Raw genomic sequence first — 21,332 nt, 5'->3', positions numbered from 1 at the left:
TTCATCTGTGTTCAGGAAACCGTCCGATACAGTATAGAGAACACCAAGACATTGAAGACTCATCTTCAATATTCACTTGTAATGCATATCTCAGTAACACTACCTGAAACATGCAGGTATGCTTTAAAACGTGTTCTAAGCATGTATGAGCCAGGGTAGCCTAGTGGTTAGAGCATTGGACTAGTATCCGAAAGGTTGCAAGTTCAAATCCCCGAGCTGACAAGGTACAAAATCTTTCGTTCTGCCCCCTAAACAGGCAGTTAACCCACTGTTCCTAGGCCGTCATTGAAAATAAGAATTTGTTCCTAACTGACAAAAATCCTTTCTCTTAAGGTTTATCATTCATGCAGTGAGTGAAATGGAGATCCCTTTATGGTGTCCTATGAGCCACCTGGTGCAAGAAGGATGAGGAATTGGATAACACTTGCATAATCCTAGCAGTACGCAGAGACTTGAATACTGTCGAAGTCAACAAAGCTCTAACTTCCCCCTAAGTTCCTCTCATTCTTACAGCTTCAGTCCAGTATAGTGGGCATCCCAAATGGCTGCCTAATTGTGTCATAGTGCACTACTTTTGACCAGGGCCCATATGGCTCTGGTCAAAGGTAGTGCACTAATATAGTGAATAGGGGGGCATTTAGGATGCCCCCTACCAAAGTCAGAATGTAAGGATAAATGCCCTTCAGTTTTTCCCCATTACACTATTACATTTACATTTAAGTCATTTAGCAGACGCTCTTATCCAGAGTGACTTACAAATTGGTGCATTCACCTTATGACATCCAGTGGAACAGCCACTTTACAATAGTGCATCTAAATATTTTAAGGGGGGTGAGAAGGATTACTTTATCCTATCCCAGGTATTCCTTAAAGAGGTGGGGTTTCAGGTGTCTCCGGAAGGTGGTGATTGACTCCGCTGTCCTGGCGTCGTGAGGGAGTTTGTTCCACCATTGGGGAGCCAGAGCAGCGAACAGTTTTGACTGGGCTGAGCGGGAACTGTACTTCCTCAGTGGTAGGGAAGCGAGCAGGCCAGAGGTGGATGAACGCAGTGCCCTTATTTGGGTGTAGGGCCTGATCAGAGCCTGGAGGTACTGAGGTGCCGTTCCCCTCACGCTCCGTAGGCAAGCACCATGGTCTTGTAGCGGATGCGAGCTTCAACTGGAAGCCAGTGGAGAGAGCGGAGGAGCGGGGTGACGTGAGAGAACTTGGGAAGGTTGAACACTAGACGGGCTGCGGCGTTCTGGATGAGTTGTAGGGGTTTAATGGCACAGGCAGGGAGCCCAGCCAACAGCGAGTTGCAGTAATCCAGACGGGAGATGACAAGTGCCTGGATTAGGACCTGCGCCGCTTCCTGTGTGAGGCAGGGTCGTACTCTGCGGATGTTGTAGAGCATGAACCTACAGGAACGGGCCACCGCCTTGATGTTAGTTGAGAACGACAGGGTGTTGTCCAGGATCACGCCAAGGTTCTTAGCGCTCTGGGAGGAGGACACAATGGAGTTGTCAACCGTGATGGCGAGATCATGGAACGGGCAGTCCTTCCCGGGAGGAAGAGCAGCTCCGTCTTGCCGAAGTTCAGCTTGAGGTGGTGATCCGTCATCCACACTGATATGTCTGCCAGACATGCAGAGATGCGATTCGCCACCTGGTCATCAGAAGGGGGAAAGGAGAAGATTAATTGTGTGTCGTCTGCATAGCAATGATAGGAGAGACCATGTGAGGTTATGACAGAGCCAAGTGACTTGGTGTATAGCGAGAATAGGAGAGGGCCTAGAACAGAGCCCTGGGGGACACCAGTGGTGAGAGCGCGTGGTAAGGAGACAGATTCTCGCCACGCCACCTGGTAGGAGCGACCTGTCAGGTAGGACGCAATCCAAGCGTGGGCCGCGCCGGAGATGCCCAACTCGGAGAGGGTGGAGAGGAGGATCTGATGGTTCACAGTATCGAAGGCAGCCGATAGGTCTAGAAGGATGAGAGCAGAGGAGAGAGAGTTAGCTTTAGCGGTGCGGAGCGCCTCCGTGATAAAACTTACATTTTTTGGGGGATCTTTACTTTACTATTAATGTTTTTGACTACTTTTTACTTCACTCCATTCCTCAAGAAAATAATGTACTTTTTACTCCATACAGTTTCCCTGACAACCAAAAGTACTCATTTACATTTTGAATGGGTCGCAGGACAGGAAAACTGCAAAATTCATGCACTTACTGTATCAAGAGAACATCCCTGGTCATCCCTATTGCCTCATCTGGCGGACTCACTAAACACATGTTGGGAGTGTGCCCCATGGCTATCTGTAAATAACAAGAAAATGGTGCCTTCTGGTTATGCTTAACATAAGTCATTTGAAATATTTTTACTTTCAATACTTAAGTATATTTTGCCAATTACATTTACTTTTCATACTTAAGTATATTTAAAACCAAATCCTTTTAGACTTACTCAAGTAGTAATTCACTGGGTAACTCACTTTTACTTGAGTCATTTTCTATTAAGGTATCTTTACTTTTACTCAAGTATGACAAGTGGGTACTTTTCACAACAGCTGCTCGCATTGATTGTGTCCTTGGAACTGAAGAGGTTAATTCTAGTCTACCCAATAGGCCTTACAAAATTATCCCGACTCTAGGTTACAAATATTGACAATTCCTCTCTTACAAATATTACAGTACACTACAGTGTGTAACAGTACACTGTGACATCTCAACAGTTCACCAGAGTCAAATTAACACTCCCACATAAAACAAGATTCCCTGCAGAAACATTGCAAAACACTGCAACGAGACATGCGATTTCTTTAAGACATGTTATTATGCAGAATATCAGTGTAACATTTCTAAATGTACGGTGTATGTGCAGAAGAACAAGGACGAAGCAAGGAGAGCGTCTGGCGCATTATAAAATGCAAACGGGTTGACAGCTCAAGGAGCAGTACAAAACAGATGCATTTCCCAGCCATCATTAGATGATGAAACTCCACAAGTCAGTAGACGGAATCAAGAATCAATCCACTACAAGAAGACTCAGGCCAGAGAAGAGAGTCAAGGACACATGGTCATTATAGGAAGTAAAGAGGATTGTAGCGTTCTGGGAAGCTAGTGAGATGCCATACATGGTGTTTGTATGTGTCTGAAATGCCACCCAATTCCCTATATAGTGCACTACTTTTGTCCAGAGCACATCTGGTCTTAAGTAGTGCACTATGCAGGGAATAGGGTGCCATTTGGGCCACACTCCCAGAATGAATGTTGTGGAAGTGAGTGGGCTGTGATGTGACCTGTGCTTGAGCTTCAGTGTCTGCTTCTGCAAGGGAGGAGGGGGAGGAGAAGGGCTGCATTGTGCCAGCCTGGGCATGGAAATGTAGATTTTCTTGCCCTTTCCCATCTGTTTATGTCACTGTGTTTTCTCTCTCTGCCTCTACTCATCTCCACAACTTTCCCTTTTTCTATCTTTCTCTTTCTTTCTCTCCCCCTCTCCTTCTCTTTCTCTGCATGTCTCAACATGTGGCTTCCTTTCCTAGCTAGCTCTATCACGAATAAATGGCAAATTTAGATTTTATGCTTATTATTTTTCATATTTAATTCATACCTGAAGCAAGGAAGAAGCAGTTAATGTTTGCATGGTGGAATATTAGCTATTTATATTATATTATAATATTAGTCTCTGCCCCTGTTGGTGTTGCTTCTGATAATTAAGAATAATACCTGAAACTAGGAAGTAGCTGAATGTTTGCACAATAGAATATGAGCTGAAGACTCCTCTGCTCCTGTGTTGTTTCAGTTCAGCAGCAGTGTGTTGTGTTGTGTGTTGTGGTGTTGCAGACCGAGGGGAGGTGTGGGAGCTGGTGTTTAGTGTTTACGGAGGGGCAGCTGGCTCAGATCATGTGCCTGCAGGGCAGAGTACCGCTCTGCTGTGGTTCTGTGGCCTCAATCTCTACAGAGGCCTGAGTCTCAAATGGTACCCTGTTCCCTTTTACAATGACCAGAGCCCTGGTCAGAAACCTTCCACTATGTAGGGAAAAGGTTGCCATTTGGAACGCAGCCCTGGTTTCCACTTATAGCATCTGCCTGATGTTGGTTCAGATTAACTAACCTGCTCCACTGAGTCCCCACACCTGGGAGCTGCTGAATCAAACTCAGGTTGTGTCCCGAATGACATCCTATTCTCGTTATAGTGCTCGACTTATGACCAACAAAGCTCAAAAGTAATGCGCTGTATGGTGCCATTTGGGAATCACCCTGCCTCTCACCGCTGTTTATTATGGTCTGTTGATACACATGATGGAGTAGCTACATGCCTACGTCCCTGACGTAAAGGAACAGCAACTGACACATCAAATCGCATCACTGCTCAGTTCTGCTCACAGGCATCAAATTAAATGGAAATGTTGTTTCCGGAGCTTGTGTTCCCCGTGGTTGAGAGAAAGAAATAGAGGTAAGGCCGGGTAGCAATGCTGAGATATTGGCTGAAATGCAGAACCTCCCGAACACTGTTATGGATTGCCCCAAACTGTTTCGATTTTGTTTGGTGCTTGACAAATAACGTTTTTCACCTCTCTCTGTCCTTTTGTCTCCTCTCCCCTTTCTCCCACCCAGCTATCTGTCTTGCACACAATACACCCTTTCTCAACCGTGAATAATGTGTTTGTTCTCCTCCATCGCGCCTTCTCTTTTCATCCCTGTCTGCCCCTCCATTCCTTGTTTGGTGCTCTCTGTGACATCTCGGCCCAATGCAAGGACACGAGGGAGAGAGGGAGGGACAGGACCGTCCATTGTCTCCAGCTGAACCCACGGAATATCAATGGTGTTTTTCTTGAGCCACAGGACCACCGAGCGTTGGCCAGTAACCTTTGGATAATAGTTTTGATGATGTCATGCTAGCTTTATCACCCTGGTTGAGTAGCAAATGGCACCCTATTCCCTACATAGTTCACTACTTTTGACCAGAGCCCTACGGCTCTCAAAACACTCGCCAGATCCCTCCAACCCGGCAAGTGCACTATATAGCAAATAGAGTGCCATTTGGGATGCACTCAGCACCTGACATGTTTTTTACACAGTCTTCACTGGCACTTTTTCTGTAATTATACCGAGACCCTATTAAGCCACATCCTATTTCTATTCATATTCTACACCTATTCAAATAATTGGGAGACTTGCAGTCTCTTGTCTGGAGAACATTCTGGAATTGCCTGCTGTTTGTTCGTCATGGCAGGTTTGGCTGGTTACCCTCACCCTTTAGCTGCGGCTTGGGAGCAGAATCTGGGCCTCTTCATAAAGCGTATCAGTAGGAGAAAGGATCTACTAGCAGGTCCCCTCTGTCCATTTAATCTTAGTCATTATGATCTAAATGGCTAAACTGATCCTAGATCAGCACTCCTACTCTGAGAAGTTTTGTTAATATGGGCCCAGGGTGTTTATGGCTCTTGTGTTGTGATTGGTCCACATCGGTGGTCGTTTTCCCAAATGCTGGTTGGCTTAGGCCCACACTGCTGCTCCTCTCCTCTCCCTAAGGGATTGTCTGCTCTGCTGTGCTCCATTGGATCACTTCCCTGGCCATTAGCTTCATGACCTGATGAGTACTGTGTCCTCTGGCCTCTGTTTTCCCCCTCTGTCCTCATGGCCAGAGAATGTCGTCTACAGACCAAGTGGAACCCTATTCCCTATCTAGTGCACTACTTTTGACCAGGGCCCTGGTAATAGGATGCCATTTGGGATTCAGCCTCGGCCTCCCGCCCACCGCCACCCACCAGCCCCCTCAAGACGCTCCCCAGATCACTCCAACCCGGCCAGTCCAAGACATTCCACTGGTGCTCATTTGCCAACATGCCTGGTTATTAACCTTCTGTTACACACAGACACTGTAGATGGCGAGCCTATGGAGCTGATTTTATTCACACGGCAGTAGAACCCAGGAGGGTGCTGCTCCTGTAATCCACTCTTCTCTTCCATCTGGGCTAAGGCCTAAATATGCGTCCCAAATGGCAAACTAGGGCCCTGGTCAAATAAACAATAGGGTGCCATTTGGGATGCAGGATAAGAGTTAGCACTACCTCTTCTCTCCCTTGTGTTATTTAGAGGTTGATGGTCTCTCTCTCCTTACTGCAGGTGGTTTCATAACTGCTTCTCTTTCTTCTCTCTCTCTTTCTCTCTTAATACAGCAGTTGTGTGCCAAGGCAATCTCCGTCCACCTGCCTGCCAGGTTTATAAAATATATCCTGTTTCCTTTGCCTTGTGGCAGCCTTAATCATTTAGGAGATACACAGAGATAGTGTCTGCCACTGCAGGTTGGCAGATGGTCTGTTGTAGTTAATTGATCCGTCAGTATGGTGTTCGGGTTTTTAAGCTTAGCCTACAATGAGTAGCCTTGTAATATGTAACTGAGTTTAGTCTGCATGCTGCCAATCTTATACAGAGTCTGCATCCCCAATGGAACCCTTTTGACCAGAGCCCTCTATCTGCCCGCCGACTAGGTCACGCTCCTCTCCCTATGGGCCCTGGTCAAAAGTTGAGCACTAGATAGGGAATAGCGCTCCATTTGAGACGCCACCCTGGTCTGATGGGAAGACCAAATGTTCTGATGTGGAGAGGAGAGCTAGAGGCCCAGCGGATAAAAGCAATGTAACATTAAGCAATCATTTCAGCGTAGATTCAATCGACCCACCATAGATAAACAAATGCATATTTATATCATATGACAGGTTGATGGATTGTGGGTCCTGCTGGAGTGGAATGCCTGGTCTCGTACGTAGAAGCCACTTCTCTGGTGTTCTGTCTCACCCTCTTTCTCTGTCTCTCCCGCTCCCTGTATTGCCATTTGCGCTCGTGTCTGTGTCTTAGTGTCCTCATATCAATCAATCTGTATGTATGTGTTTACACTACCGTTCTAAAGTTTGGGGTCACTTAGAAATGTCCTTGTTTTTGAAAGAAAAGCACATTTTTTTGTCCATTCAAATAACATAAAATGATCAGAAATACAATGTAGACATTGTTAATGTTGTAAATGACTACTGTAGCTGGAAACGTCTGATTTTTTTAATGGAATATCTACATAGGCCGTACAGAGGCCCATTATCAGCAACCATCACTCCTGTGTTCCAATGGCATGTTGTGTTAGCTAATCCAAGTTTATAATTTTAAAAGGTTGTTTCTCAAACTGGACACTCTAATGTACTTGTCCTCTTGCTCAGTTGTGCACCGGGTCCTCCCACTCCTCTTTCCATTCTGGTTAGGGCCAGTATGCACTGTTCTGTGAAGGGAGTAGTACACAGTGTTGTACAAGATCTTCAGTTTCTTAGCAATGTCTCGCATGGAATATCCTTCATTTCTCAGAACAAGACCAGACTGAAGAGTTTCAGAAGAAAGTTCTTTGTTTCTGGCCATTTTGAGCCTGTAAATTGAACCCACAAATGCTATTTCATTGCTTCTTTAATCAGAACAACAGTTTTCAGCTGTGCTAACATAATTGCTAAAGGGTTCAACTTGGATTAGTTAACACAACGTGCCATTGGAACACAGGAGTGATGGTTGCTGATAATGGGCCTCTGTAATGGGCCTCTGTACACCTATGTAGATATTCCATAAAAAATCAGCTGTTTCCGGCTACAATAGTCATTTACACCATTAACAATGTCTACACTGTATTTCTGATTAATTTTATGTGACTTTAATGGACAAAAAATGTGCTTTTCTTTTTTAACGGTAGTGTATATATACTGTATATATAGCTGGTCTCTCCCTACTCTCTCTCTCTCTCTGTCAGTTTTACAGGATTAAGTGGAGTAGGCGCTCGGCAGAGGGAGGCGGGAGGAGAATACAGAGCTTTGTCTGGATGAAGAGAGAGAGAGAGAGAGAGGGAGGAGGTTGAAGAGGAAGAAAGCGCCATTGACAGACAGAGACACGCCAGTCACCCCCTGTGCCCCTCTCCCTCTCGCCCTCCATTGTTTGACTGCTAGACGTCAGCAAACAGGCAGGAATCCGTAGAGGGAGGGAAGACTTGGGGCTTTGTTCTCCATCCCTCTCTCCCTTTCTCTCTCCCTTTCTCTCTCCATCCCTCTCTCCATCCCTCTCTCCATCCCGGGGAAAGTGCAGGGAAAGGAGAAACGGGGATGGCGGGAGGAGTGGACAAGACAGGACCCCACACACACACATTTTTCCATCGATGTCATATTTACACACACTGTATGTATTCACACATCACATCTTACACATCACCACCAGCCCTTAGAAATACAGTCTGTATAATGTGCATACATCCTATGCTATCATACAAGTCATTTACATTTTGGTCATTCAGCAAACGCTGTTGTCCAGAGCGACTTACAGTCCATGCATTCAACTAAGGTAGGTAAGACAACCACATATCAGTCATTGCAAGGAAAACACGTTCCACAATTATGCAGCTATCCGCAAAAGCAGTGCCAGTAAGACAATAAAGTAATGACACTCAGGAATGTACATGATGCTGTCATATAGTCGTGCAGATTTGTGTACATTTGACTCGAGCTTTGACTGCTACTTCAGACTTCATTTGATCAGTATCTTTCTACAGTACGTTGTTTTTCACTGCATCTTAATATCACTCTTGAATGTAAAAAAGGGTTTTATTTTGGTCTTCAATGGGGTTGATTGTTTGATTTGTTTCAATGAGATTGGAGAGAAAGAGGTGGAGAGAGGGAGGAATGGGGCCGAGCAGTGGAGAGCGAGGGGTGTGGTTGGTTATAAAACCTGGGACACTGTTGTCCTGTTGTGAAGCCCTCTGTCCTGGAACCCTGCACCCCTCGGTCCTATCTCTCCATCACTTCATAGTGGGACTCTTCTGCAGCATCCAGTGAGGTCTGCAACATCACTTGAAGAACCCAAAGAGTCAGGAAACATGCTGACCATTTTGGCGCTAGCGTCGGTCATACTCCTGGGAATAGGTAAAAAGTATATTTCATTTTTCCTAATATATCCCTGACCTTAGTCCTAACCCTAAGTACAATGGTTCATTACAATAGTTGCTACACTGTAACTATAGGAATAACTACACAGTATAAGTCCACTGTAATGTAATTTGCTATCGCAAATATTTTGGGGGGATTTATGGTTCTAATATGGTAATTCAATGTTTAATCCTTCTGGTCTGCTTTAAAGTTGCACGTGAAAAGTGTTGTCTAAAATTGATCATCATCTTGAGTTGAAGGTTAAAGTTCACATAGTATCGGTGACACAATTTTAATGAATAACATTTATGATGAATGATCTCGTGTGCTTTCTTTTCATTTGATTATCAAAAGCCCTTTATCCATGCTTGGTATTTCATTCTCAGCTGTACATTAAACTAATCCCGGGGGTCACTGAATCTGGTTGACTCTGGGTTCTGCGTTATTGGTGCCTTTCTAAATGAACGAATTAAAGGGAAAGGAAGTCAAGGAAAACCTGAGCAGATGCTTTTTCTTGTAATACGTTGTTATACAGATGTTATATTGTTGTGACTATTATTGTCATAACTACAGCAGCATTTTGTTCTTCATCCGTGTTTCTCTCATACAGAGTTCATTCCGTAAGGCTCACAAAGTTAAGATGAGGGCATACATTTTGGGACTCACTCTGAGACTGTTTATTGACAGCATTTCTACACTTGAGTAGAGTACCTTCTTTGCAGCTTTGTCAAAATGCAATTAAAAACGCCAAGTCTCACTCGATTGACAACTTCTGTGCTGGCTGACATCGTTGAAGGACGCTGGAGTTCCGAGCTGCACGTGAAAGTATGAAATGTGCATCTTTAGAGTTCTGAATGTGATTTGTGTGTGAGTCAGTATCTTGGGTCCAAATCTTGAATCAAACGGAATTCCAAATACCCCAAAATACCAGTGAAAGTAGTTGATGATAGCAATGTTTTGTAGATGCCATTACATAATTGGTGGTGGTTGTTGTACTGCGGGTACTAATTGCATTCACAATGGAAGTGATATATTGATTTTATGGCAAATATAGAATTGACATGCATTTGTCAAGGACAACAACATAGATAAGCTGTTTATGATCTGTGGGTGGCGACGTTGTACTGTTTAGTTTATGTCAACGCCAATCCTTGCCGCATGCTATCATTGCACATGTTCCTACCTCATTGAGCCTTGCATAAATAGTGGTTGTGTGTGTATGTAAAAGGGATTGAATGAAAGACTGAAAAAAGGCTTTGCAACTGAAAGACATTGAAATGAACTTGTTATCCTCTTGACGGTCTTTTCCTAGAATACGAAATGGTAACATCGACAGGGGAATAGTTTTGAGGGTTGTGTTTGTTTAATACTCCACCAATAGTCTACTGGAACCATAGTCTGGAACAAACCCTTGCAACTAAACATTTAAAAAACCTTTCTCTGCCATACATCCCAAAACACATTTTGTAAGTGTGTATTGCGTATTCTTCTTATTGAACCATGTCTGCTCCAGTCCACTCTATCCTATTGTCTGTTTTCATAGTATGTATATCCTTTATATCCCCGGAATAGTTTTGAAGAATGCAGTGATGATCTTTCGCGTTTGTCTATTTATATTGAGACCACCATAAACATTTACAATGGTACAAGGGTATCTTGGAGGTAACAAATGGTCATGGTTCAAACCAGGAAGTGTGAAAAAGGTCATTATGGACCGCATGGGTGCTGATCTTTCCTATTTAACCCTGTGTCTTAACCCCTGCAGTGCCCCAGCAGTCTGAGGCCATCGTCATCTACACGGGCTGGGAGCGTCACGCCCTGGTGGGCTCCGACATCCGTCTTTCCTGCTCCTTCTTCTCCTGGCGCTGGACCTCTGATGATGTCACCTTCTCCTGGAGCTACCGGCCCGACGGTGCCAGGGACGCCATCTCTGTACATATATACTCTCCTCTATCATTATCCTCCTCTAGCCTCCTCTATGGATGCGTCCCTAATTGCACCCTATTCCTTCGATAGTGCATTGCTTTTAACCAGAGCCCTATGAGCCTATTCCTTAAATATAATGCACCCTTTGGGTCCTGGTCAAAAGTAATGCACTACATAGGGAATAGGGTGCCATTTGGGACACTGACCTATCACTTCTTTCCCATCCCCTTCTCATTCCCGTCATCTCACCTGGTGCCAGCTCTTTAATTTCAGTCCCTCGCACCTTATCTCCATCTTATTAGCTCTCTCTTCTCGCTGTGCCTTGCCCTCCTTGGCCCCCAATCTCACCCCCCCATATCCCCCTTGTCCCCCTCTCCTACTTTCATTATCTCACTCTTCTTCTCTCCTCTGCTTTCACCCACCTCTTGCCTCTCTCCCTCTGAAACAATATCACCCCCTTCCTACTCCTTCCTGTCCCTCTCTCTCTAGCACAGTTGTTTAGATCCAAATAATGGACTTGATTTACAAGCTTCTCCTTTTAGCACATTTCATCTGTACCGTATCTAACAATTCATGTCATCTTCAGCCAAGATGTAGTCTGGACTCAGATCTGTTTCTGCTCTCTTGCCAACAAAAATGTTGCCATGACAGTTCGATAAGGAGTTGGTAAGAGAGCAGAAACAGACTGGCCTCCAGGCTAGCCTAGATGTAAAAGCAGACAAGACACTGAATCCCTTTTACGGTCTTCCGGACTCCAGGTCTTCCACTACACCGGTGGAGCTCCCTACGTAGACAACAAGGGACCCTTCAGAGACAGGCTGGAGTTTGTGGGGAACCCTGGTCGCCGGGACGGATCCATCCTGCTCAAAAACCTAGACTACGGAGACAACGGCACCTTCACCTGCGATGCCAAGAATCCACCTGACATAGTGGGACGCGCCTCCAGTGTCAGACTGCTGGTCTTTGAGAAGGGTGAGAGCATAGAATTACTAGCCTGGGTTTCGATCTTGCCACTCGTTGTCATGCCTGTACTCCTTGCATGTTTGCCATGACAAGGAGTGGCATGAATGTACAAACTGATCAGGGACCAGGCTATATAATTACATGGAGAATCCCTAGAATGGCAAGTAGACAGTCCTTGTCTTGCCTTCTCTTTTATCTCTCAGTTCCCATCCAGGCCGGAGTGATCACAGGGTCCATCATCGGTGTAGTGCTGGGTCTGTTGTTGCTGATCGTTGTCATCTACTATCTCATGAGGTTCCTGGTGGCCCGCAGAGTCTTCAACCTCAGTGTCAGGTCAGTGCCCCTGTGCCTCGGTCTAGGGCCAAGGCCAGAGCCCATCCCCGGCCTGGACACCTGTATGGTTTAGCTGGCACTAGGTGGCACTCAGTTCTTTTGTTCGTAAAGGTCTTTTTCAAATTTGATTGAACAGATAGAGAGAGAGAGGATGAGAGTGGGGGAAAGTTTTGTCAAAAATGTTGCAGAGGCTATGGCAATACAGTCAGTCTATGATCATATAAATATGACGAATCGAACAGACTTGGAACCTCTGACCATGGCAATTTGACTGGTACTCACTACGGCTAACCTGGTACTGCAATGCATGATTTCCATGGTAATGTAGTTCCATTCCAGTTCTGTATATATGTTCTTGTCTCCTAACCTACCCGGAGAGTCAGTGCTGTTCTGTTCTTTGTGATAGCTACAAAGCAGGACTATACTGTAACAGCAACAGTGTATGTCTTTGACCACTGGAGGGAGAGGTGTGGCATCCACCTGACGTTGTTCTCTTTTGTTTCCTCCAGCAAACATGGAAAGAAAGGGAAGGGTAAAGAGGGATCACAGCAGAGACAGGCAAGTCCTCTCGTCGTCGGCTCACTCACAACCACACAACGACAACAACAGCAGCTCACAACTACAGCACACAAGTACCGTACAACACCTATATGACAGCGCGTACCATAACAACTTGGTTTTCACACAGCCACAGAACCACACTTTCAGCACGGTATTGTTAGTAAGAGCCCCACAGAGCAGGCATTATGGCACCACCAAAGCAACCGCGTGTAATAATCCTCTCCTGCTATTAAACGAAACAGTCATCGAGTGTTGGAGCGCTTTAAATCCAGTCAGTCGCCCAAAAGCTTAAGAGCTAAATGACCGCCCCTCCCCCACGCGTATATCCTTCCTCCGTCCGTTTGACCACCTCCTCAAGGGCCAACGAACACAGTACAATGGGTAATTAGTCGGGGGAAGTTCACCCATTTTTACGTGGCCTTCTTTTCACTCTTTCTGTGGTTGTAGTTGATCCCTCCCCCACATTTTAGCTGTCACCACTTGCTATATTGACTTATAATGCAATATGAAAATATGTCTAAAGCATATAATAAAACATTCTAAAGCACCAACTCGTATTACATCAGAATCCCATTCTGAATAATGTCTCTGCACAATTTTTTTGAAAAAAAAAAAATCTATTTGCCATAAATCCATGTTTTAATGAGGCTGTTTACAACAACGGAATATGCAAATATGGATTTATGGGAGAATTTTCATTTTTTTTTCTTGAGGGGGTCATTCAGAATGGATTCTGATGCAACATGCTTTGGACACATTTTCACAATGCATTGTAGTCAATAGCACATGATCTCAGCAAAATGTGTCTACTAATTTTCTCTGTAACAAAACAAAATATGAAACAGTTTAGGTAATCAACTACAAGACAGTGAAAAGGCCACATGTAAAAATGGGTGAACTTCCCATAACACCATTGTGAAATGGCTGAGGCAAGTTTGTGTAGTACAGTCATTTGATTCCCTGTGAATGGAACTGAGTTGCTCTCAGTGGGAGAGAAAGTAGAGAAAGAGGGAGACCTACTGATTCTGAGTCAAATGAAAATCACTGGCCCTATTATCGGCTCACAGTTATCTCAAATTACATTGAGTCACACAGTCACACTGGGGTATAAGTGCAAGGCTAGGGGGTGGATAGATCTAATGTGCCTCCCAAATGGCACCCTATTCCCTATATATCTATATTTATATATATATCTATATTTTTTTAACCTTTATTTAACTAGGCAAGTCCTCCCAAATGGCTCCCTATATATATATAAAAATATATATATTTTTTATTTATTTACCTTTATTTAACTAGGCAAGTCAGTTGAGAACAAATTCTTATTTTCAATGATGGTTAACTGCCTTGTTCAGGGACAGAACAACAGATTTTTACCTTGTCAGCTCGGGGATTTTGCAACCTTTCGGTTACTAGTCCAACGCTCTAACCACTAGGCTACCTGCCGCCCCAGGTAGCAGTGCATATAGTGCATTACTTTTGACCAGAGTAGTGCACTATATGGAATAGGGTTGCACTTGGGATGCGGCCTTAGTATTTCATCAATATAACACTCTTTTTTTCTTGTAAGCTTTTGGTATTACCGCTGGTTCCTCCCAGGTCGAATGAAATCAAATGATTTTCTATATTGTGAGAGAGATATTCCATGTCAAATAGAATGATGATGTATGCTGGTAAATGACATCCGAGGGTATTGATCAATTCACTAAGATGTCTTAATGGAAGTAGTCAAGGGTCTAGGGTTGCTAAATCCTGGTAACTTTCCCAGGTTTTCCAGAACCAGGATTTCTGGGAAACCTGAACATTTTGGGAAAGTTTAGGCAATTTTTCAACACTACAAGGGACAGTTTGGCGTGTAGTTAGTTTCCTCACAGTATTGTTTTAGGAATCAATCAGGTATGCAGCTGGCTGGGGTCTTTACAGTATCAGAGGTCAGGGGTTGGATTCAGGGTTTACTTCTGTCTACCTCAGCATTAGAGTGCACTGTCATTCTCATCTCCCCACAGCTCTCGCTGACTGTGTCCAAAATGGAATCCTATTCCCTATATAGTGCTCTACTACTTTTTTTTACCAGAGCCCTATGGCTCCTGGTCAAAAGAACTGAAATGGTTGCGTCCCAAATGGCAAGGGTCCTGGTCAAAAGTAGTGCACTATATAGGGTGCTATTTGGGATGCAGGCACTGTCACATGACGGATTGTCAGGTTGCACTTGAGTTGCAGTCAGTTGCACAAAATGCCTGGAGGTTGGGTGCATAAATTAATAATATATCTCACAGTCAAAAGGACACTTGCTGAAATTCTGACAGTATTGTTACATACACAGTTTCACCATGAGCAATTAATTTCATGGTGCGGGGACAAAAACAACCTTTGGAGAAAAATAAAATGTGCAAAACAGTCTTCTCCTCACTCTGGCTCCTCTCTTTTAAACTATGTATGTAAACACGTTTACGGGGTTTTCATATATTTGTCAAATGTGCTGTTTAATCAAACAGGCCTTATCTACTTCCCAAATTGCACCCTATTCCCGACATAGTGCACTACTTATGACCAGAGCCTTATGGGGAATAGGGTGCCACTTGGGATGCATCCAATGGCATTTTCGCAGCTTTGTTGTGCAAGCCCAGCAAATAGAAATAGCCCAGATACAGTGGCTGATACAGATTGTGTGGAGTCAGTATGGCGCTAAATAAGGCCTGTTCAATCAAATGGCATGTTTTACAAGTAAACCCTATAGATGAACACCCTGTTTATTTCCCAAATGGCACCCTATTCCCTATATGGTGCACTACGTTTGACCATGGCCCATAAGGCTCTTGTCAAAAGTAGTGAACTATATAGAGAATAGGGTGCCATTTAGAACGAGACCACCATCATGTGGCATCTTCGTCCACCATTACTCCATTAGGGGAGGGAGGCAGAATGGGAGAGAGAGTATTAGTAGCTGACTACCCTGGAGCCTGAAGCAGCACACTACAGGCTGTACTGCAATGATAATACAGTGCACTCAATATTGATCCCAGCAAACACACCGTCCCCACCCATTCTCTCCATTCCTCCCTCTCACTCACTCACTAGCTCATTCACATTCCCTCTCTCCCCTTTTCTTTTCCGTCTCATCCTCTTTCTTGTCCTCCCTCCTTCTCCTGTCTGTCTATCCTTCCTCTACTCCCTCCGTATGGCCGTGAGAAGCCCCTGTCTTTCTTTCTTTCTTTCTTTCTTTCTTTCTTTCTTTCTTTCTTTCTTTCTTTCTTTCTTTCTTTCTTTCTTTCTTTCTTTCTGTGTCTTCTTGTTCTGTCTCTCTCTCCACAGGTGAACAGCCAGTGCGTTTTTGGATCCGTATTCTGCTTAACTGATCCATCCTCTGATCAAACTCTACCTCTGCCTGTCTATATCTCTATTTAGTAAGGGACTTAGCTTTAGCTCCTAACCCCCTTCTCTGCCTGCGTCCCAAATGGCACCTTATTCGCTATGAAGTGCACTACTTTTGACTAAGTAGTGCACTATATAGGGAATAGGGTGCCATTTTGGACGTAGTATCTGTCTATAGGCACTGTAGCGATACCCATGCACTTGACCTTTTACCCTTTCCATAGCAGCCCAGTGTCTCTTTATGTTAGCGATTGCTTTTCAGTAAGGTAATTACATTAGATTGCTCTGACCTTTCCTTTTCACTAACTCAGAGGCGACTTTCCTCTTGCAGGTGGCCTCTGTACCGAGCCCTTACCTTCCCAGTCTACTCCCATGTCCTTAGCTCCAGTAAGATGAGCTTTTGCGGAAATACGTTATTTGTTGTCATTGTCCTGATCCATTTGGTAGATCGATGTGTTTGAGTGAACTGATGGCAATGCATGTGTTGATTGGTTAAAGTTGACTCAAAGCTGCATTTTAAGACACCTGCTATGTTGGAAATAGATGTGTAGCAGAACCTGTGTCAGACGTTAGATCTGACTGTAGCAGTCCTGTCACTCTGTCCCTAACTCATCGATGCCTGTTTTGTCACCCCTTGCAGCCCTGGAGACCGCCCCCCGTCACTTGCCTCCCCCTTACCTCCTAAATATGACTCTCTTTCTCTTTTTCTCCTAAATGTACCTCTCTCTCTGCTCTAATGTAAATACCTCCCTCTCTACTTCAATCCTAATCCATCTGTTTCCTCATTTTTAACATGCCCATCGATCTCACCCATCTCCCCCGTGCTAACACAACTTCTCTCCCCCTCCCTCTTCCCCTCTCTCCTTTCTCACACTCCTCCTTTCCTCCTGAAGTGACTCCTCTCCTCCCCTGTTCCCTCCTCCTCTCCACAGGGCCCAACTCTCTCCATCGGAGACCCGTCCAAGCTGAAGGCCGCCGCCTCAGAAAAGAAGAAGCAGGAGTCGCGCAAGGATAAGAAATAGGATACGGGGAGCAGAGAGCTAGAGCCCCAACACACAGCCCAGCCCAAAGCAATGAGACAGGCAGAGAGAGCAGGAACAGGGGGAGGGGACTCACCCAAGGGGGCAGGGCCTGGTAGGGTGCTGATGACCATCGAGCTGGAGCTCTCCAAGTGGGAAAAAGAGGGGGAGGGGAAGGGGGGTGAGTCCGCCTCGGCCAAATCATCCAGTTTCCTGTCCCTGTCCAAGCTCTCCAAAAAACTGACCCGTAAATAAGTGAATGAGAATCATACTGGAGAGGGAGGCAGCGGAGAACCGTAATTAAGGGGGCAGTCTTAAACAACTGTAAGGCTGTGTCCCAAATGGCTCCATATTCCCTACATAGTGCACTACTTCTGACCAGAGCCCTATGGGCCCTGGTCAAAAGTAGTGCAGTGCACTAAATAGGGAATAGGGTGCTATTTCGGAGGCAGCCTAAGTCTGTCTTCAACGGTATATTCTTTCCCACAAGATCTAATCCTTTACAACTCAAAGTAGATTCATCATGATCTCAATGCCACACTGGGGTGAACATAGACACAATAGTGATACAAAAAATATGATAGCTCAATCAATGGAAGTGAAACACTCCAACTACTACTGTCAGGTCATGAAACATACCATTTGAACCAAATCAAATGCCATCTGACTGCTAGTTTGATGACAAAATCTTAAAAGCTATTCCCAAGTTTGCCTTTCATTCTGACATTTTAGATGTGATGCAAGGCAGTATTCCTCAACTACGCCTGTCCGACACACATCAGAGAGTCCTGGCTACAGGGACCACCCGATTTGTTCTTTTGTGTCTGTGTCCCAAATGGCACCCTATTCTCCACTCAGTGCACTACTTTGACCTGAGCCCTATGGGCCTTGGGGAGAGGATCTGTCAAAGTTTGACTTGCCCTCACACTGACTGATGTTCTCTCTTCTTTCTCCTCTCGTCTTTCACTGGGAGCACTTTTATTCTGACTCCTCTTCGTTAAAACTGTAGAAGTTTCAAAAAAACGTTGAATGCTTACTCTTTCTCATCCTATCTTTTCTATCTCTCTTTCTCTCATAGATTTTCTGAATCTTATTTCTCAAAGACTCGACTTCCTCCCACTTGACTGCTTCAGCTTCCATACGCCACACCCTTTTAGACCACACCCCTTTCCTCCTGCCCCACCTTTTGATGCACTTGTCCTATCTCATTAACTCATTAAGTCCTGCCTATAAAAGAGCAGTCCTACTAAGTTAAGCAAGAGTAGTCCTACCGAGTTCAGCATTTGTATGATGAGGCAGAACATACAACTCATAACCCATTTAGCTAGCATCAAGGCAGAGCAGACCCGGTATAGACATGCAGTGTAACAAATGGACCCAGCAGGCTATTGAATAGAGATACAAATACCAACAGGGAGAGGTCAAATAGTTCCTGAAACTTCTGTTAATGCTTCCTGCTGCTCAGTGCTCAATCAGATCAGGTGTGAGCGGTGTGAAGAGTTTGAATGCACCCTGTGCTGGACGAGTCAGAGTGAGGGAGAGAAATATGATTCCTAGCTCTTACCTTGTGTAGATGGGTTCAAACTGAAGTTCATATCGCCGGGTGATTCACTCCCTTCACATTTGAGCTAATGGAGGCCGTAGTGCTGTGCTGTCTTTCTGTCACTGCAAGCTGGAGGTTATTCCTGTCTATAAGGGTGTAGTAGATACCGGCTTACTGTAACAGCTGCAATTTAAAGCAGAGTAGAAAAAGCCCTGTTTGTTTGTGTCTGAGAGTACATCCCAAATGGCCAGCTATTTCCTATATATTGCACTACATTTGACCAGGGCCCATAGGGCTCTGGTTAAACATAGTGCACTATATATTGTATAGGGTGCCATTTTGGACGCAGCCTGCTTTGAATTCTGTGACTGAGTCCTTGAAATGACGTCACGTTGACAGCCAGTGGACATTCTCAGGCCCTGACAACAAAGGGATACTCCTCCTTTCTACTCCTCCGTGTTATTCTGGTCCCGTTAATCCCTTCTGCACATTTCTCCCCCCTATTTTAGCACTTGCTGGTAACTGGATCTCTCTATCTCTCTCTCTCTCTTACACACACACACACACACACACACACACACACACACACACACACACACACACACACACACACACACACACACACACACACACACACACACACACACACACACACACACACACACACACACACACACACACACACACACACACACACACACACACACACACACACACACACACACACACACATACTGTCTTTCTCTAATTTTCTCTCTCTCTCTCTCTCTCTCTCTCTCTCTCTCTCTCTCTCTCTCTCTCTCTCTCTCTCTCTCTCTCTCTCTCTCTCTCTCTCTCCTCTCTCTCTCTCTCTCTCTGTGCCCTTTAGTGACGCTAAGCTATGTTCCCTCATAGACTACCCAATCCACTCTATACTTAAGCCTCTTCTATCTAACTTTATCAGACAAAGCCAGCCCCCATCTCAAAGAAACTCAGCAATTCTTTTTTTCTTTCCTTTCCTCCTCCTCCTCCTCCTCCTCCCTCTTTTTCAAACTCAGTGATGGACACCTCTCTCCTCCACCCCCCTGATCACCAACGTCCCTCTCACTCACCCACCAATGCCACCACACCCCTGCACGTTCGTTCACCGACCTTTTCTGCTGGTTGGAATGCCACGTCGCTCTCTTCTGCCCCCTATTGGCCAGGGATGGAAACTGGGCAGAATCATCCATGTTATTAGTTCTCATTGAAGACTTTAATCTAGCTATAGCTCTCTGCCGGTCGCAAAAAGGTGCGTGTTTTATGTGTGTCTGTGTGTCTAGTCAGACTGTCATGTCAAACAAAAGATGATAAAAACACTGTACATGCATGTCATTCTAAAGTAAAGCAAATCATGAAACATTTTACTGAACAAGTGCACAAAAAGGCTTGTTTTGTTTGAGGGAGGCGGATGTGTGATAGTTTCTTCTTATGACATTTTATCACATTGATGCCCTTGTTCGTGGAGGGGGATCTGTGTGGCTGTTTTTATTTTGGTGCATATTTTCCAGGAGCGGAAAATCAATATTGGTTATTTTAAGGTGAAGCTGCATGGGGCTACAGGAGGCACTCGCAAGGTGAGGGAGGTGATGATGAGGAGGAGGAGGAGGAGGATCAAGGAGGTTAACTTCAGATGTTGCTGGTGGTCATGTGATTGGGGAAAAAAAGAACAGGTTGTTGCTGGGATGAAGATACTTTGGAGAGAGAGAGAGCGAGACTTATCTTGTGTGTTAAGCCAAGCCAAAGCCCATATGTATCGCTGAAGATATGGTTCATCTCTCCCTAAAGCTCTCTCTTTCAAGGTCCTTACCCTGAGCTTCGGGTCTGAACGCTTGATAGGCTATGCGAGGTGGTTAGCGTAGGGTTTAGTGTTGAATGTGTTGAACTGTGGTCATAGGGAGTGTGTTGAAACCACACCATGGTTCATTAAGCCAATAGAAAATGCATAGTTCTGTTCACCCCTTCGCTGTTTAACCAACTGTCCATCATCAGATGTGATCCGTTTGAATGTTTCTTTCGTTTCTTTTTCAGTACAGCCACACGGACTCCTGACATAACACAAACTGCTTTAAAATGTCTTCACAATGTTTTGTAGTCTGGATTGTGTACCGTACGTATTATTTTGGTTGTTAGATAACATTCCTTTCTTAGAAATCTCAAGCTTCTTACATTTTTACGTTTATTTTAATGCTTATAATTCAAGTGCACTAATCATATACACTGGATTGTTATTTAAAACGTGTTGTAAAGGGTAAATAAAGGTAAATAAGGTAAATAAAAATGAAAAGCCTCAAACACATCTCGGTTGTAAAAGGAGAATAAAATAAACCCAAATGAAAATGACCAGTGTTCTCCATGTCTGTTCCATTCCAATTTATTTTGAAAAATGAGTTGGATTATCTACTTATTGATAGGGTTCTTCACGAAACACGTGAGGTTAATATTGTCGTTTGTTTGTTTGTTTGTTGTCACTGTTTCTTATTGTTTTCAGTGGCAATAGAGGGGCTAGCCTATGACAGCGCTCCTCTGGGTTGTGCCTGACAGAGGGGACAGCAGGTGCAGGTAACACCACAGAGCCCCCTCTGTGTACCCAGGGGGCCGGGGTGGGGGTGCTAGTGCTGGGGAGGTTCAGGTTACCCTTACAGGAGACAAGAGGGGAGGTGAAGGAGAGGGGA

At 44.7% G+C, this 21,332-nt stretch overlaps 1 protein-coding gene across 4 annotated transcripts; it reads left to right on the top strand.

Annotated features, from left to right (window-relative positions):
• The first annotated feature begins 8,734 nt into the window (after positions 1–8,734).
• On the top strand, positions 8,735–21,000 carry LOC124041635 (myelin protein P0-like). 4 transcript variants are annotated; one of them, XM_046359444.1, is made up of 6 exons: positions 8,735–8,919; positions 10,688–10,854; positions 11,607–11,820; positions 12,015–12,144; positions 12,654–12,702; positions 19,677–21,000. In XM_046359444.1, exons 1-6 carry the CDS (start codon positions 8,874–8,876, stop codon positions 19,677–19,679), a joined length of 609 nt encoding a protein of 202 aa, XP_046215400.1. In that variant the 5' UTR covers positions 8,735–8,873; the 3' UTR covers positions 19,680–21,000. The 4 variants fall into 4 exon arrangements, with proteins under 4 accessions (XP_046215400.1, XP_046215399.1, XP_046215397.1 ...); XM_046359443.1 differs by lacking the exon at positions 19,677–21,000 and adding an exon at positions 18,175–19,292; XM_046359441.1 differs by lacking the exon at positions 19,677–21,000 and adding an exon at positions 17,010–19,292.
• Positions 21,001–21,332: the final 332 nt, after the last annotated feature.

Source organism: Oncorhynchus gorbuscha, linkage group LG08 (genome assembly GCF_021184085.1).
Source record: "Oncorhynchus gorbuscha isolate QuinsamMale2020 ecotype Even-year linkage group LG08, OgorEven_v1.0, whole genome shotgun sequence".
Classification (NCBI taxonomy): domain Eukaryota; kingdom Metazoa; phylum Chordata; class Actinopteri; order Salmoniformes; family Salmonidae; genus Oncorhynchus; species Oncorhynchus gorbuscha.
Note: the sequence above shows the minus strand (reverse complement) of the source record. Positions and strands in the feature narration are given on the sequence as shown.